The following is an 18802-nucleotide window of genomic DNA, read 5'->3' as shown; positions in this document are numbered from 1 at the left end:
GGCCAGGTGTAGGCGCTTTAGTTCGTTCTTTGCCTTTCCTAAGGCGGGATTCGTCAACGTCCGCTGGATTGGCAGGGCATGCAACCAATAAGCAGCTCGGACTCCCAAGTGGGTGGGGAAGGGAAAGCTGAGGCGTGGCGCAAGGAGGAGACGCGGAAGCGGAGTCGGGAGAGCGGCGCCACCTGAGCGCTTCGCTCAGTTCCTGAGACCTTAAATGCGTCTCAAAGCCGAGTATCCCAACCAATCTAACACGCTGGGGTGGGGGCAGTTCCTTCGGAGTTGGTTGCTCTAAGAAACTAGGTCCAGAGCCGGGTTTTGTTTTTTTTTTTTTTCCTCCTGCGCCCTTCAAACGGAAGGGACTGGGAGTTGGCGTGGCCTGGGCGTGAGGGCGGCTTCCTCCAGCGGGGACAAAAATGACTTTGAAGTTCCTGAGACGGGACGTCGGCCTCCTGGAATTTTACTTTGCGTGCTTCGCAGCGTCTCTGTGGGTGTGAGCGCTCGATAAAAACCGCCTGGCGGGCGGGACAGCAGTAGCCGGCCGGTGCGACCTGAGAGGCCGACGGTTTTTCTGCCCGCGCGCGGGCGGCCTGCACAATTGGAGATCGGGAAGCGGCTGCGAGTCGTCCTCCCAGGGTTTAAACTTTCTCCACCTCGCTCTCCATTTTTCCTGCTTGTCCTGCCTCTTAGAGCTCCCTGATTTCGTCTCCCGGTTCTTTCCACTGCTTTCCTTATTTTCTTTTTCAAGTGCTTTATTCCCCAATTTGAGTTCTTCACCGGAAAAATCTATAAATTAATCAAAACCTGCACCTTGAAGCACCACTAAGTAACTTAGGCTGACGCCCCCCAAGATTCTCTCATCCCCAACGTGAGCTTGCGCTGGTGTTTATGACCGAGTTTTGTTTATGACCCAGCTCAACTGAAATTGTTTTCTTTAGCTATGCTGACGTTACATTAGAGACCTAAACCCTCAGAGTAGGTAGGTGAAAAAGGAATGTAATTCATTCTGTTATGTTTAAGAGGAATTTGAGAATGGGTCTGGAAGTACTATCTAGCACCAGCTGCTAGGAGGTAGAAGCAGACCCCTATATTTGGACTCTCGAAGGAAGACAGTAACCAAACTGCTGTCACGAAAACAGCGGTAACACTTCACATTAGGGGGGAAAGCTAGAGACATTCAACGAGCTTTAACAGATACCTACTATGCGAGAGTACAAAGACAAATGAAATGGGCTGTTTTTATGAAGTTAAGGCTCTAATAAAAAGATAAACGTAATTTGAGAGAAGTGCTATGGGAACACAAAGTAGGGGAACATCCGAACAGCGCAGGGTGTGTTGGTGAGGGCTTCCTGGAAGCGATGGCACCGCTGAGCCAGGCGCTCAAGTTTGCCAGCAAAGAAAGGAGGGAGGGCCTTCTTTCCATGCGTTGTGGCATGGGCGGAGTTATGAGCAGCGTATGCTGAGGCAAATACAAGTTCTGGACAGAAGATTAGTGTCACTATAAGGAGAGGGACACAAGCACCAAATAGTCTCTTCGGGTGGACAGGATACATTTAGGAGCTTTACCTGTCATGATTTTTTTCCTGAGGCCATGGGAAGGGGGATCCAGGTTTTGAAGGAGGCTGGTAGTATATAGCCCCTTTCAGATTTGGGTGAGACAATGCTGGAGAGGAGTTTTTGCCAAAAACACAAAACAGAACAAAACAAAACACACATAGCTATCTGTGACCAAAAAGCAATGCTGACAGAACCCTATAAAATCAGTCAATGAATATTCCTTTCTTTTATCTACTTGTGTATGTCATTTCCAATTTTAAAAAATACATCTGCTATTTGTTAGTCTCATGGGTTACAGAGGACACTGGTTTTAACCACAATTCCCATCTCTTTTTCTATGAAAGAAGTTGATTTGGGACTAGGAACCCTTTTAAAGAAAATATTAGGGAAACAAAATAAAACCAAAAAGTTTCTATTAAAGTTGTCTTGAATTGTGAGTACAGACCTCTTGATTTTATTCTTGGAAATGTTTGCCTTTTATGTAATTAAAAGGGGAGAGGGGAATTAGGGGGCTGGAAAGCAATACAAATTCTTTGTGGAACTGATGATACAGTGTGATTGAGAGACAGGATCTCCGCTACAACTGTGAAAGCAGAAAAGAACAGTGAGAAACAAACTCATCAGATCTCTCGTGTTCAGACAGCCCTCATACACTTCCTTCAAGCAAAGCAAGGCTGCAAAAAATAAACATGCTAGTTCTTACAAGCACTAAAATTGCAGCTTCAGGAAGAGAGAGGTTCTTTTGTATAGTAACTATGTACTGTATGCATAGTTACTATAAATAAATCCTGCAGTCTAACTCCACATTCATCTTTAACACTGCTTTCCAAAACTACAATTTTATCTGTATTTTCAGTATTTATATATACTTTTTCTGCTCTTCTTACCTAGTATATCGCTGTTTTATACTTTTTTTCAAGTAAATTCTACTCCCAACATGGGGCTTGAACTCAGGTCCCTGTGATCAAATCACATGCTCTACCAGCTGAACCAGCTGGATGTCCCTATGTTTTATACTTTAAATGGCATCTGAGTTTTTCCCAAATAGACATAGTATTTGCATTTTGATTTTATATGAAATAAACATTTGTAGTCCTAGAACATTGTCATATATTGACTGTTCTCGGAATTTTTATATTGTTGCTTATTTGTATTGATTTTTTTTATTTGTTCTTTTCTCTTTGATGATTGTGGCTCATAATTCATTTAAAATGTAGCCCATTAAAAATGATCAAATTTGCAAATTTATAATCAAATAATATTCATCAATGCCAGCAATGGTGCAGCCAAACAGGTAAATGCTGCTGGTGGGAATATAAATTAGTACACTCTTTCTGGAGGGCAATGTGACAAGATTTTTTTCTTTACCTTAAATATGATCATACCCTTCATTTAGCATTACTCTTTGTAGGGTTAATCTTAAGGAAATAATAGAACATACAGGTATATTATTTGTAATAACAACAATAATAAAAAGGAAATGGCTTAAATATCTGACAATAAGAAAATGATTACATGAAGTGTAATACATTCCTATGATGAATTATTATGTAACCATAAAATTGTGTACAAGAATTTTTAATGACATAGGAAAATGTTCCTGGTATAGTTAAATGGGAAAATAAGATATAAGACTTTTGTATCCTATTCTGTATGTAGGGTAATCTTACATATATTGAAAATGAATCAAAATTGATTAGATGGTAGGATTGTCAATAATTTTTCTAAATTTTCCTGTAATTTTACGAGGATTTTTAAAGCTTGACTATTAACATTCAATTGAAACAAAGTTTGGTAGTTTACTATTTACATAGAAATTATTATTGATTTTCAACAAGGGAAAAATCTGTTTGGCAGATTATAAATACTGGGGTGTTTCAAATATTTTTAAAATCCAAAAACTGAAATTCTACACAGTCTGGAAAAAACAAGAGCTTCAGCATATGTCAAACCCTCTAATTAATAATCCCCACCACCCAGAAGAATACCTGGAACACAATAGTGATTCACTAGCTCAGTGTTTATGAAGAGTGGCCTGAGGCACATTATTTAACCAAAAACTGGGAAATAATAACTTCATTTTTTTTCCCATATAAGAAGAAGATTCTCTGCCTCTCTCTTACATTTCTGTACTAAATAATACTACCAGGACCAAAAATTGAAACAAATTCACATCTGAAAATACTCTAGTACAAGTACTCTAGTACGAGATACAAAGATGAGTAAGATTAAGTCTAGAACTATGTACCTGGGTAGTCAGGCCTGCCCTAAGGAGACTGAATAAGAAGAAATTTTTCCAGAATTACCGGGGGGGGGGGGGGGGGGGGGGGGGGGAGGGGGGGGGTGCGGGGAATCCTCTCAATCCCTACACAGACACAACTTTCATAAAGGTTGTGGATTGTTTTGAGGAGTTAATGTTGGCCTGAAGAGAAAGTGGAGTAGGTAGCAGCCTGTAATTTGAGGGCCTACGAGCAAAGTGGAGCTGAACTGGTTATTTAAGATCTCTATAGGGGCGCCTGGGTGGCTCAGTCTGACTTCGGCTCAGGTCATGACCTCATGGTTTGTGAGTTTGAGCGGACAGCTTGGAGCCTGGAGCCTGCTTTGGATTCTGTCTCTCTCTCTCTCTCTCTCTCTCTGTCTCTGTCTCTCTCTGCCCCTCCCCTGCTTGCCCTATGTCTCTCTCCCTCTCTCAAGAATAAATAAACATTAAAAAACAAAACAAAATCTCTATAAATACTTCCATTTTATAGTTCATCGGAAGTACCCTGTCCCCAAATTTTTATCCAATCACCTGTCACTGTAGGAAAAATTTCACCATTTGCTCTTTTAGTCTTAAAAACCTGAGTCTTTAAAAGTTACAATTAAACTGCAGATACACTGTGGTCTGGAGGAGGACACTTCCTGGTATGGAAAGCTAAGACCTGCACCTGGAAGAGAGTCTTTTCCAGAAAAGAAGTGAATCTGTGACAATAACACTAACTGGGCCTTACTTCAGTTCTGTACAGTGCTAGCTTCGAGGATAGAATCTTGTGGAATAGTCTGACTGACCCAATATTGTCGTAATTGTTAATACTTAACTAGATTCTGTGCAATTATGGCAATCATCTTTGGGAACTGGACTGCAATGAAGAAAATACACTTTGCTGATCACTTTGGGGGATGGGTGCAACTTTCATCTCTTAAGCTGAACATAGACAAAATGAATTATATTGGTAAGGAAGTTATTTCTCTGAATACATTGTCATTTTGAAAATTAACCCTCTGAAGGAACTAAATACTATGTCAGTGCATTTTTTTATAAATGATTATTTCTTTTTTTATTTTATTTTAGAGAGAGAGAGAGCACGAGCGGGGAGAAGGGCAGAGGGAGAAAGAGAGAATTTTAAGCAGGCTCCATGCTCAGTGAGGAGCCCAATATTATGGAGCTCCATCCCATGACTGTGGGATCATGACCTGGGCCGAAATCAAGAGTTGGACGCTCAACCGACCAAGCCACTCTGGCGCCCCTATTATTCCTTTTTATATTATGAGGAAACCTAATTGATTTTTTGCCATCTGTGTTTGCCATAAGATAGTACTTTTCTAATCATTCTATATAAAATAATCCAGGATTTGGCAATAAGAACTTTTTGTAGTTTTGCTTTGCATGCTTTTTTTTTTTTTTTTTTTTTTTTTTAAGATTTTAAGTAATCTCTACCTGCAACCTGGGGCTCTAACTCACAACCTTGAGCTCGAGAGTCGCATGCTCTACAGACTGAGCCAGCCCGGTGTCCCTGCTTTGTGCACTTCTTAAGCTGCTCAGGAACACAATAATTAGCTGTCTCCGATATTTTATTATTTTTGTATTAGGGAATGGATGGGGTTGATAATAATTTTTCAGACAAGTAATTCTGTAAAAGAGCCAGGCTGAAGAAATACTGTATAAATAAAAGTAATATACAGACAGTTTAACTTCTGAACATAGAGGAGGAAATTTTATTAGGTCAAAGCAACGGATTAAAATATGTAACAAAAATTTTCCATGTAACTCAGTAACTCCATTTCATACTAACATACAGAAAATAATCACATTATAGAATGCATTTATATCACTTATAATTATTGTAATTCATTACAGTTATAGTTTGGTACAGTCAAAATTTAAGCCATATTTCTTTTCTAAATCTACTTCTACAGTCATTATTTGTTGAGTCTCTACTGTGTCGATCTGGCACCTTTAATTACAGGTAATCTTTTATCTTGTCTGTTTCCTGCTTGTTATAAGTCTGCAGGTTCATATGCTTCCCAAGAGATTAGCTATAGTTTTTTATTTTTTGTTTTTTAGAATCTAACACTTTTCTAAACTTAACTTCTCTTAAAGCAGTTGAATTCGTATGAACTCAAAGTCTTTACTTCTCCTATCCCTTCAGGCCCCTATACCCACTACCACATTCTAATTAACTTTCATTCTAATTAACTTTATCTAAGTTTTTGTTAGTCTAATTATTAGAAGGAATATTCAAGTTATCATCCCACTTTATAGCTAGAGATTTTAAATGACTTAACTTTTGCACATACTATTATATATACTCTAAGTTAGATTTCTTTGTGTAATTCTTTACTAAAACATTTGAAGCAATAGGCATAAAAACAAAATAAGCATTTCTGGAAATATATAACATCAGGATATTGCATAAGAGACAATAATAATAAATAATGAATTGGATAGACAGTTAAACAAAAGTAAAGCTATGAGTATCTCACAATAAGGAAATAGCATGGCTGTAAGATTCATATGGTTAAGAAACGTGTGTATGAGCATATATATATATATATATATATATATATATATATAACACAAAGTATTTGAAGCCAGGTTAAAATCTCCTCAAACATTTCATTTCCCGGTGAAAGGTGTTTTGTTTTGTTTTTTTCTTTAACACATCAATCATGGTTTCACTCAATACTTAGTTAAATTTTATCTTGAAATTTGAAAGCTGAGAAATATGGTATTATATGTTAATACTGAGAATAAATATTTAACAGAAACTCATTCTACCTTATTAGGTTATATTGCTAAATTCAGAAGAAAATAATGTGTCTTAAGATAACATTCTTTTTGTTGTCTGTGATTTATGAAAATCTACTATTGAAGAAATAACCACTTCTGGTTTTCCTTTGAGTTAACAGGCTTAAAGGGAGCTTCATTAATATTAATAATCAAGTTTGTGACGAGTATATACAGTGAAAAAGGAGGAAGGGCAAATGTTACATTACAACAAGTAATAAGTAGATTATCGTTTCTTGTTAAAAAATTGGTCTCATTGTTTTTTTCTCTGTACCCACATCTCTTTATTTATACTCTAAACTGTAGATTTTGGAGTGTAATTTTTTTAATTGTCTAACTACATTTCATAATATGTAAACTGTGATTGAGATTATTTTAATTTTAGGATTATATGTGTTTACACAGATACGTTATTATCTCTTTATAATATATTTATGGTAGCCTAGCAACCCCTTTTATTTTAGAAGGGACCATGGAAGATAATTAGCATATAAAGTCTCATTTTAGTGTAGCTTTAACCACTGATGCCATATGAATATTCTGTTACTTTTCTTTAGCAGATTTTCCACAAATACTAGGAGAGTCACCGTGAATCAATTTTGTCACAGCAAAGTGATTCCAAAGTGATCTTTACTGAGTTTTCTTGGATCCTTGAAACTGGAACCTTTGGGATTGATGAGGTTTGTCAGGAAGACAGAAAAGATGGTGTCACTTCAGATCTGATATTCCTGGGTCTGGACTTAAAGATTATCTGTTGAAGATTGATTCTTCCCCATGTCCTCTCCAAATTCAGATCTCACTTCTCCAGAGGTTTAGAAGGCCCTATTTCACCACTGCCACACAGAAAAAGACAAAACTCAAGAAAAATAATATTACAAGTTGACTGCTCTACAAGATACAACATAATTCTTAGGTCAGAATTTCATGGCTTGGGGTACTAGGCCAGCATAATATTACTAGAACAAGGGATGGAAGCAAAAGCATAGTTCCTGGGACTTAAATTTATTTAATTTCTTCCTTAATGTAACTCATTGAACCCTTCAAATACAAGGTGTTCTTACTACTAATACAATTCTTCAGCTTTAGGGGCACCTTTTTTCTTGTGATTTAAGCTAGAATGGGTAGGACACACACAGCATGAAGAGTAAGAGGTCAGCCAGGTAGAGGAAAGTAGGGAGAAAGGAAGCAGTTAAGAGGTCTTTCTTCATTCAAATCAAATAATTTTACAATGTGCTTTAACCTTTTTTTAAAAGTTTATTTATGTAAGTAATCTCTACACCCAAGGTGGGATTCGAACTCACGACTCCGACATCAAGCACCACATGCTGTACTGACTGAGCCAGCCAGGTGCCACACGATGCATTTTAGCTTGTTAATAGCAAATCTCTGATTGGAAGATCTATCTAACAAATTTAAAAGTTCATGTTCTCTTTACTGAGTGCCTTCAGCCATCACACTAACATTGTTTTCTTCAAATATTAAATGTTGCACACTCTGCAAACAAAAATAAAGTACACACATGAACGCTGAGAAGGAGCTTTCCTTCAAATTCCTCAGTTCACAACTCTCCTAAACTGCCTCAGTGATTCTGGGTAGAATTGTATTTTTTGCAACAATGCTTTACCCTATGTTTTTTTTAAAAAGAGATTGTCTCTTAAAATATTTCCTCCCACATCAGGGAATGCATAAGCATTTGAAAGAAAAGATGGCCTTCATAATCTGGATGGAATTCTATTTCTGTCATCCAAAAATGAGCTTTGCTGATTCTGACTGGTATTAAGTACAATAAAAACAACATAGTAACTTTTGAAATAAAGCTTAAGTGGGGGCTTCCTAGGCTGTCCTCTTTAAACTATTCCTTTCTCACATAGGTAAGTACAGAGAGTCATGCAACTTTTCTCACATAAAATTGTTAATATTCCTGATTCTGAAATGAAATGTCTTTTACATATTTGTCATCCCCCGGCCTGAGAGTTTCCTGTGACGTAATGAAATGTCTTTTACATATTTGTCATCCCCCGGCCTGAGAGTTTCCTGTGACATCTTACTTGGTCACAATGATGATGAGTGTATTGATACATTCGATTCAGAGCCAAGTACTGCACTACAATGTTTACACCATCTTTTTTGTCAACAAATGAGTAAGATAATGAGAAATTCTAATGGCTTCCTGCCCCCTAGTGATCTATGGTAGATTTTGATAGAAAGGATGAACAATTCTGTCACTACCAATGGACCTCAGTGATTTGGTTCTCCTGGATATAAGGAAACGATTTAAGCTTCTTAATGATAAAGTCAACTAAGCACCTGAATATAAATATGTAAGTGGTAATGAACGGGTTCAAAATTAGCATGTTTACAAGCTATTATCATTTAGTTTGTATTTACCAATACTCACAGACATAAAAGTCCTTGCATTTTAAATCCTTGCATCTTTGCTTCTTGCCAGCATATAAATTTATAAGTAGCTAAATTTCATCTGGTTTTAGTATAAGACTCTTCTGATATGTTACCAAGTAGTATGTCCTTGAGTTTGCTAGAAGGCAATGAAAGTGGGCCACCTGAGTAATTATAAAGGCATCATCCATGAGTCTTCACCATCTTATTCTCTTTTCACTCAAAAAATAACATTTGGCAGATGGTAGAAAGACCATTAAAGTAGTAGGTTTAATACAGTAGTAGTAAAACCTATTGTATATAGCTTTTAGAAATCAGGCAACAGACGTATCAAGTTAAAATCAGATTAGATTGGGAGGGGGATTGTTTCACTTAAACCATTAACTGTTCTTTTTTTTTTTTTTTAAGTTTGCCGCTAGGTTAGCGTGCATAAACAGCTGTCGTTTCCTGAAACTGTCTTTCATTTCTTTTATGAGTAAGACTGTGTTTATAAGTTTACACTAATATTTTTGGTAAGTTGAACTATAAAGAGAATAAGCAACTTTTGATTTTAGACCAACTTACATTACTCTATAATCAAACCAATCACACTATGCCAATTAAGAATTTTTTGTTTTTTAGCCAAAGACATGAAAATTTTCTTATCCACATCATCTGTTAAGGCAAAAAGAGGAAACTAGTTATTCTGGGGTCCTGGCTTTTCTTGGGAATACTTTCAAATGGCTGGAATTATTCAACTCATCAGTCTCATAACCAATAAAATGGTGATTGCTTGGAGATGAAAACATAAAGGCCAGGAATAGGGAAAATAGAAGGGGAAAAAGTTACAGTAGAAGTACAGAAGTGGAATTCAAATTAAATTTTAATTGGGCACTTACAATGGGTCTTCCCAAATGGCTGATTATACCACTAAAGGTTTAAGTTTAAATAAAGGAAAATTAAAACATGTCAATAGTCAGGATTTATTTCTAAAACATCACTCTGAATGTGACCCATTCAAATAAAAAGTTTTGTGTCCAACTGATATGTTTCCACATTATTCAATGCATTCATTAAGTACCTTACCAGGCACAGCAGATCACAGGTGCAACATGGAGCACAGAGTTTCATAGGAGCTTTATCACACGTGTTCCTAGGCTGAAAAGGGCCTCTTTCATACTTCTTGGTAGGTGAGGTATGTGGCTGAGTGGTTAAGTACACGCATGGAGAAATCAAATAGGTCTAGGCTCAATTCTAGCTCTTGTGGTTAATTTCTGTGTGATCTTAGGAAAAATACTCAAGTCTCTGTGAACCTCAGTGCCCCATCTGGAAAATCGAAAGAATACTTACCTCATAAGGCTGTGAGGCTTAATTAAAATTGTGCCTGTAAAGCACTTGGCGGAGCATAAAGAGCGCTAAGTAAATGGACGCCAGGATTACTAAGGGAGACCTCTAGGATGGATGGATCAAGGGCTTCCTAATCTGGGCGGCACCTTCATGCTCTTGAACACCCAACAGCACCCTACTTGCTTCACTTTGCTGGCATGCATCCTGTCATCCTGTTCCCTACACCTCAAGAATCAAGGAGATGGGGGGCATTCCCCAAGGATACGTCCCCACACAGCTTTTTGGCACCCTGGTGGCCTAGGCATTGTACTGCTACGCTGCCTGAGGAACGCTGGCATTTATCACAGACAAACATTTGTTACAAAGGAGGTGGGGCCCAGTGAGGAAAGATGAGGAACTGATCAAGTAGATTCATGGAAAACAAATTAATTTTAACTCACAAAACCCATTAAAAATCAAGAAACACGCCACACTTCTTTACTCCCAACAACGTGTACTGATACACATTTGGGTTTTCTTTTGGTTGGTACTAATTCACCTTTTTGTTAACAACGACAAGTTTTATGTTTACTTTGTTAAACTGATTATGAGGGGGGATTTTTCCAGAGATCTATTATATATGGAAGTTCCTTAACTTGTGGTATAGAGGAACGAGTATTGTTTAACCAGGGAGAAAGTTGCCAACCATCACTAGCCTCTCTTCCTACTTTTTTAGAATAGAAAAGTTAGTATATTATCTCAAGCATTTAGGCATATCCTTGGCATGTTCACAGCAATTGTTTCACTAGGCATTTTATCGCTGTAATTATTTTAATGTATCAGTATTATTTTAACCCACCAAAGTACTTCAATCTCTACTCTCACCTAAGACAATCCCAAATGTTTATATTTTATTCAACTCCTACATCTCGTTCGTGGTTTTATTTTCAACTACAGCACTTAAATACGATTTTTCACGTCAGTCTATTATTTTTCCTTTTGATTGGTGCTCTGACTGCCCTAGCAAAGTTTGTCCTTATTTTAATTCTTTTAGTTCTATAGCCCCTAGAACCCCTGTTCTTTCTTCTAAGTTTTGTCCATATTCGAACTTCATACATTAAACTAGCCTTGTACCATTTTACGCATGAGAGTCATTTGCCTCAATAGTTTTACTTTAAAAATATGGGTGAGATTAAGACAGATTTCTGAGTCCTACTGCACTGCCACCCTGTTGTGCTTCGTTAATCTGAGATTCTTAGTGGTGCTTATTACAGAATTATAAACATCCAAGTTGCACCGTAACCGGTGACAAGCTTTGATAGGCACGGACTCCATTTCTCTAAGATGTCTCGCTGAAGAACAAAGGCCCTTTAAGCAAGACTCTGTTTGTGAGACACGAGATTCCACAGATACCTGTCTAGATTTTGCCTTCGTTTTTGGATTCGGAGCCTAATTACATAAGTTGTAAAAGGCAGGAGGAGAAGGTAGCTTCCACAACCTCGATTCATTGCCTTCACAGCACGGAGGGCAAGAAGCAATAGCAAGGAGTTACAGCTCTGTAACCCCAGGAAAGGAAGTCAGAGGAAACTGGGTTGGAGAGAGGTGTCAGACATTTTTCATTCCCCTTAACTGTAAGAGGCAAGTAGCTTTTAAATGTACTCTCTGCCTTAATGAGGGAAATTTGTACACTATACCCACAGGAGCCTGTGCTGCCCTATAGCTGGTTCCAAAACAAAACAAAAGTTGTTCTGAGTAATATGGAACTGGAAGGACACATGGTGAGGTGGGGCTTCGCGAAACCATAAACTTCTCAGTTATGTAAAGTTAGACATTATGTTCAATGTTTATATATTTGCTTGCTAATTGTTGGCTGTCGGTCCATGTCAAAACATTAAATTAACCCTCCCTTTTCCTAATGGAATAGACAATCCTTTTTTACAGCACGGGAGTATTTAGAAACCACCCTATTCTTTAATGGTGGGAAGCCACTGCAATCGATTTTGGTGGAGATCATGGAAAAAAGTGATTCCCCCTAAAAATTATGTTCACTGAGATACTCTATCAATAGTCTGGAAATTTGTTGAGATTATCTTATCTCGTTACGCAACCCTCTGACGGTCTCTGGGTTTGTTACAGAGCTTTTATCAGGTTCTTATCAGTAATATATACACCATATTTCAAGTGGCACTCCAGATTTAATTCCTTGATAAACTACTGTGTCCAAGACTTAGCTGAATCACTTTTCCTGCTTTTTCTGCTAGGTGGCTTAAAAAAAAAAAAAAAAATTCCTAACTTCTTGTTTATCCATTAGTGTATTTCCCCCGTCTCTATTTCCCATTATTTTAATACCACATGCCACCTGCACTGTCCCTCTTCTTACTTATCCTATTCTTACTTGTATCCCCACAAATCTCCGAGTTCACACTGTGCTCCAGTACTTCCTTCTCTTTCAGCTAGATCTGTGTTCGTCAGTGTTTCAATTCTCTTGGCAATTTTTCCTTGTATGCAAATTGTATAGGAAAATAGGACTTGCATAGCTTAAAAATCTGACGTAAGCAAAAAGAGCAATGCTGTTAAGTTACTGTGCATAATTACAGAATTATATGTTTAAATACAGACGTCACTTAAAATCCCTTGCGTTATGAGAAGGGTATGACAATGCAAGTAATTCACATTAAAAGGCATTCTATTCGGTAGATGTGTTTATTGGTGTGTCGGCTGTGCCAGTGTTTTAATTCACATGTAATTCAAGGTAGACCCTGTGTCAGCAACAACTAACAATGATACTCCTTTAACTAAAAATGATAAGCTATTTCTACTTATATGCTCTGTGATTATTTTATAGTCCTCAAATTTTGTAGTCCTTTACAGAAAAAAATAGTAATAAAGCATGGCGATAAACTGCAATTTGCCACAACACGTTTCCTCCAAATCTTAGTATAAAACACAAGACATTTTTTTGCACACTCTACTTTTATAGAACAACCAGGTTTGTAATTGATTTCTTTATTTTATTTGATTTATCAATATACATGGCAGCTTTCTCAAATCTCAAAGTTAAGTTCCAAAAGTATGTAATTTTAAAGATGAAAAATCATTTTCCTTTAGATGTCATATTCCTAGAGAGCTATTAAAGTCTATTTATAAACAAAAATAATTGATAAACTAATACACTTTAGAAATCAGAATATTTTAAATTATTTTAAATGAATACAAGATATGTCTTTTTAATTAACTATCATAGTTAAATTTAATATCACAAAACAAAATGACATATCCCCACTAATTTCTCCAGTGGGGTAAAGTCATTGGATTTTACACTTAATATAAGTTTTAAATGTGATTATTAAATGATAATATTTTATCAATTATAGGAAATATTCATTTATAGGAATTTCCTTAGGTCCATCAATCTTTTTAGGCCAAGTTTGAGCCCATGTCAACCTTCAAGTTTAGAGTCAATGCACCTAGCCTGCCTAACAAGCATGTCAATTAAAGAATATGGATTTCATTGATAAAAAAAAAAGGGGGGGGGGGAATAAACAGTAGCTAAATCACTGTTCAACTTACCAAAAAAAAAAAAAAAAAAAAAAAGCTAATAGCAAATGAGATAGTTTCCAAGAATTACTTTAAAAAGTTTTTTTAAATAAACACAAATGGCCAATGATGTTGGATTTAAAATTTCACAGGATAACCTTACAAAAAAAAAAACCCACATAGAAATAGTAAAGTCATCACCTTATGATAAAAAAACTAAAGTTTAATAGTCATTGAAGGGGTAACAACCACTTGTAGTCTACATTGAAAAGTAATTTTAATCATAGCTAAAACAAACTAAAATCAAAGAATTCTATGAAGAAATAACAAAAATGATAAACATTTAATAACATCTAAAATGTAGATACTTAAGATCCTAAACAAAAATATTAAAGGTAAAAGGGCCTTGAGATCTTTCTCCAACAATTCATCTTATAAAATCAATTTCTAAATAGCTCATATCCTTTGCTTTGGTGTTTTGTCTGCTATCAACTAAACGTGAGTACAGTAGAAAATCACTTATGTTCTTTTCAAATGCTTGGCATTATAATGTGATCTCATATCTTTCCTCAAATTAAATTTGGCTCCACATATTCCACATGTATACAGATGAACATCCATGTGCTGTTCCAACTGTTCATTATTTGGGAAAATCTGAAAGCAGACCTGGCATATAGTCTCACCAGCAGATAAATGAGAAATCATATGCCGTACATGGTCATGTTTTCTGAAGTTTCCTTGATCACAAATGGAACAGACATACCTGGCCATGCCTTTGTGCATATCATTGTGCAGTCGCAACTGACGCTCTCTTAAAAACTGCTTTCCACATGTCTGACAGACAAACTGTTTCTCCTTGGTGTGAACAGTGTAGTGTTCTCTTAAGTGGCACCGCTGATAAAATCCTTTTCCACACAGATTACAAAAATGCTTTCGTCTGTGATCTCTCTCGTTTTCTTCCATGATGGCACTCTTAAACACATCTTGGTCTAGGCAGCTAGACATATGTTCAACCACCAGGTTCTCAGTTTCAAAACGCTGGCCACAATTCGGACATCGGAAAGGACAGGCAGAATGTTTAAATAACTGCTTTTTTTGGATACTGTTTATCTGGAAATGATTGTCCCTGAAATCATCCAACATTTCAACAAACATATCTCTTATTTCTGACTGCTCATCAGGGTTCTCTTCCATGTCCATTTTCTCCTCGGCATTTCCTAAGCCATTCATGGTCAGATCTTGGGGTTCTCCACATCTCTGCGCATGTTCCTGAAGCTGTCTGCCCTTAACAAGGATCTGTCCGCATTTGCCACACGCACAGATATTTTCAATGTGTTTGGCTAAGTAATGGGATGACAGGTCCTCCTCGGTGATTGTGAGTCCGCACAGCTCACAAGACGCATTTTCAGTATCCTCTTGTACCGGACTGCTGTTGTTAGGGGGCCTCATACTTTCTAAACCTCCTCTTTCTTCAGCACTTATTGACATCCGAGGTTTTAGAGTTTTCCTACCACTTTTTTTAATACCGATCTCTTCTTCAACATAGTATCTATAAAATGGCTCTTCAGGTTCATCTTCTAATTCGTCGTTGTCCGTGGATTCGTTACAGTCTTTATCAGTAACTTTAATGATGTTAAAGTCTTTCAGTTCGTCTGTAGGAATATCTTCTGGCTCCATCTTGATAATGATTCTTTTCCTTTCAGCAGCTCTGCTTTTTTCTTCGCCGGCTAGCTCAGACTCCACGGTGCTACTTTTTCTGCTTCCAGGGGTTGAAGTCGAATCCTCGGCCGCCTGGCTCGGGTCTCCTCGGTATTTGTCCGTCTGCGTAGAAAATGTTTTAGAAGAATCCTTTTCACCAAACTCAGCTTTGATATTACTGTCTTTTCCATCTCTAAGATCCACTATTCTGTGGTAGGATCTTGTGTTTTGGTACGAATGTCTGTTAGTACAGGTTAGCACATGCTCATCTAATAACTTTTCACAGCTAAAGCCAAATCCACAGCTGTCACAGGTAAAACTCCGTCCAAAGCGTCGTGACACGCGTTCTTTTGGAGTAGATAATTTGGACACCGAACTTTTTTTACAGACATCAAACAGTGGTTCCGGAAAATTACCCAATTGTAAAGACTCTTCATCGGGCTCTCTGTTATGTGGTGTATTTACGGTTGAACTGGGTTCTGCACACCACCTATTGGCCTCACTGCCATTTCTAGCCACTGTGTCTTCATACATTCTTACCCCAAAGATCATTTTGCTGTTCTGTTTGCTAGAAGCAGAAGATGAACACTTGGAACTGGAACAATCTGCATCCTGTATGTCTTCTAAGCAGTCAGGAACATTGTACAGCTGTAGATAGTTCATTGCCACTTTAAACTGCTCAAAACTAGAGGGAGCAGTCATGATTTTGCCTAAATACATAAACTGCAGAATGAGATCAAAACACTCGGCGCTAATTTTCATGTTGCTGAGATTCAGTTGCGCAGTACTGTGCTGATGGTTCATGAAAAACATTCTAAAATAGGAGCTACAGGCAGCCAGAACTGCTTTGTGTGCTTGGAAGTAAATGTCATCGATCGCAATACAACAGTCACAGAGAAAACCCCATTCCCTTTGGTTGTTTAGCTGCTGAAGGACGTAGCTGCTGTGGCTGGGCTTTGCCATCTTCTATTAATTAGAGACCTATGTAAAACAAAAATAGTAAAATCAGACGAGATACCTTTAGAAAGCACCTGAAGAAGAATAATTTTGATCACACTTTGTGACTTGTGTGACTTCGCTATTATAACAAAGGTATACATAGTTTTCCATTCCAGTGTAGTAAAACTCAATAATATATACCTGAATGCTTTTTTAAATTTGAAGATGAAGATAGCCATTTATTCAAGCTTCCCACTTTGATTTTAAGAAGCACAATGGGGGCACCTGGGTGGCTCAGTCGGATGAGCATCTGACTCTTGATTTTGGCTTGGGTCATTATCTCATGGTTCGTGGGATCGAAGCCCTCAGCGCGGAGCCTGCTTGGGATTCTCTCTCTCTCTCTCTCTCTCTCTCTCTCTCTGGCCCTTCCCCACTCACATGCTCGTGCTCTGTCTCTCTCAAAATAAATATTTTGTTAAAAAAGGAAACCCAAGCTAAGGTATCAAAAACAAAAACCATCACTTTGGTTTCCTCAAACTATGTTGGGAGTAACATTTACTAGATTTGAAAGGAAAAAGTTTAAAAGCACCTGACGGATACAAACAATGAAAGTAAATAAAATAACAACTTAAACTGAAAGTTCATAAACTAAACTACAGAGTATTAAAAACTTGGGTAACGGGTATTAAGGAATCACTGCTCATATTTAAGTGTGTTGAATGTATTTTGGTTAAAAGAGTCCCTATCTTTTATTTATTTATTTATTTAAAAAAAAATTTTTTTTCAACCTTTATTTATTTTTGGGACAGAGAGAGATGGAGCATGAATGGGGGAGGGTCAGAGAGAGGGAGACACAGAATCTGAAACAGGCTCCAGGCTCTGAGCCGTCAGCACAGAGCCCGACGCAGGGCTCAAACTCACGGACCGCGAGATCATGACCTGAGCCGAAGTTGGACGCTTAACCTTCTGAGCCACCCAGGCGCCCCCCCCATGTGTTTTTTTTTTTTTTCAACGTTTATTTATTTTTGGGACAGAGAGAGACAGAGCATGAACGGGGGAGGGGCAGAGAGAGAGGGAGACACAGAATCGGAAACAGGCTCCAGGCTCTGAGCCATCAGCCCAGAGCCTGACGCGGGGCTCGAACTCACGGACCGTGAGATCGTGACCTGGCTGAAGTCGGACGCTTAACGACTGCGCCACCCAGGCGCCCCAAGAGTCCCTATCTTTTAGATAAACACGCTAACGTATTTATAGATGACATGATGTACCCTAAAGTAGGCTTGAAAAAAATCCAGTGAGGTGGGTGCGGGGGCTATAGGTGATACAAAATGGGCCATTTATTGGCCATTTATTTTTGTAGGTTAAAAAAAAAATTTTTTTTTAATATTTATCTATTATTGAGAGACAGAGAGAGACAGAGCATGAGTGGGAGAGGGGCAGAGAGAAGAGGAGACACAGAATCTGAGGCAGGCTCCAGGCTCTGAGCTGTCAGCACAGAGCTTGACGCGGGGCCTGAACTCATGGACAGCAAGGTCATGACCCGAGCCGAAGTTGGATGCTCAACTGACTGAGCCACCCAGGCGCCCCCCACTATAAATATTATTAATGTAGTGAGTTGACCTTGGGTAAAGGAGACAAAAACATTAAAAGCACTAGAAGCCCTATCCATTATATTATAAAACTAAAATAAGATCCAATTTTAGCCTCAATTTTTTTTTTTTAATGGGGGTGGGGAGTTGGGGGGTGCGGAGAGTGCACACAAGCAGGGGAGCGGGGCAGAGGGAGAGAAAGAGAAACTTAAGAAGGCTCCAAGCTCAGTGCAGAGCCTGACAGGAGGGCTCAATCCCATGACCGTGAGATCATGACCTGGGCCGAAATCAAGAGTCGGACGCTCAATCCATAGCCTCAATTTTTAATCTGTATACATAAACTTCACTATCTTCTACTTAAAAACAAGTTTCTATACAACCCGAGCATAAAAAGAACATTTAACAAGCTGTTCAGAGACATTAAATGTTCACTCTCCAGTCCCCAAACCCTTCAATCCTTGCAATGGTAATTAAGAGGTATCTACAGTTTATTTCCACTTGCTTTTTATCTGTTCTTCACAGATCATATCTGGATCACATGCCCCTTTTCCCCACTACCTAAAGACCCATCCCTCCTCCTTCTTCCTGTTCTTCCTGCCTAATGACACAGAGTTGCTTAGTCAGGGACATGCATCTAGTGAGTCTAGTAAAAAGACGGTGGCTTATCATGAGGACTAGCGCCTTCTTAAAATTGCAACCATTGTACCTTTTTGTAAGCCAAATCAAGCATGGCAAC

At 38.0% G+C, this 18802-nt stretch overlaps 1 protein-coding gene and 1 non-coding gene across 5 annotated transcripts in view; one reads left to right on the top strand and one right to left on the bottom strand.

The window, feature by feature from the left end:
• Window positions 1-4638: 4638 nt before the first annotated feature.
• On the top strand, window positions 4639-4707 carry LOC123584735. Its single transcript, XR_006705680.1, has one exon. It is a non-coding gene; the product is annotated as a small nucleolar RNA SNORD2 (small nucleolar RNA).
• Window positions 4708-5500: 793 nt separating this feature from the next.
• ZBTB1 (zinc finger and BTB domain containing 1) overlaps window positions 5501-18802 on the bottom strand; it is a 29088-nt gene continuing 15786 nt past the window's right edge. For 2 of the 4 annotated variants that reach the window (XM_045451211.1, XM_045451212.1), the window contains exon 2: window positions 12993-16519. In XM_045451211.1, coding sequence (XP_045307167.1) covers window positions 14360-16501 — 2142 coding nt within the window. In that variant the 5' untranslated portion in view covers window positions 16502-16519 and the 3' untranslated portion in view covers window positions 12993-14359. Of the gene's footprint in view, window positions 7435-8999; window positions 9138-12992; window positions 16520-18802 lie in introns of those variants that run through there. The other 2 variants (XR_006705091.1, XM_045451214.1) reach the window with 2 other exon arrangements.

Source organism: Leopardus geoffroyi, chromosome B3 (assembly GCF_018350155.1).
Source record: "Leopardus geoffroyi isolate Oge1 chromosome B3, O.geoffroyi_Oge1_pat1.0, whole genome shotgun sequence".
Taxonomy (NCBI): Eukaryota; Metazoa; Chordata; class Mammalia; order Carnivora; family Felidae; genus Leopardus; species Leopardus geoffroyi.
This window is presented reverse-complemented; position numbering and strand designations above follow the sequence as displayed.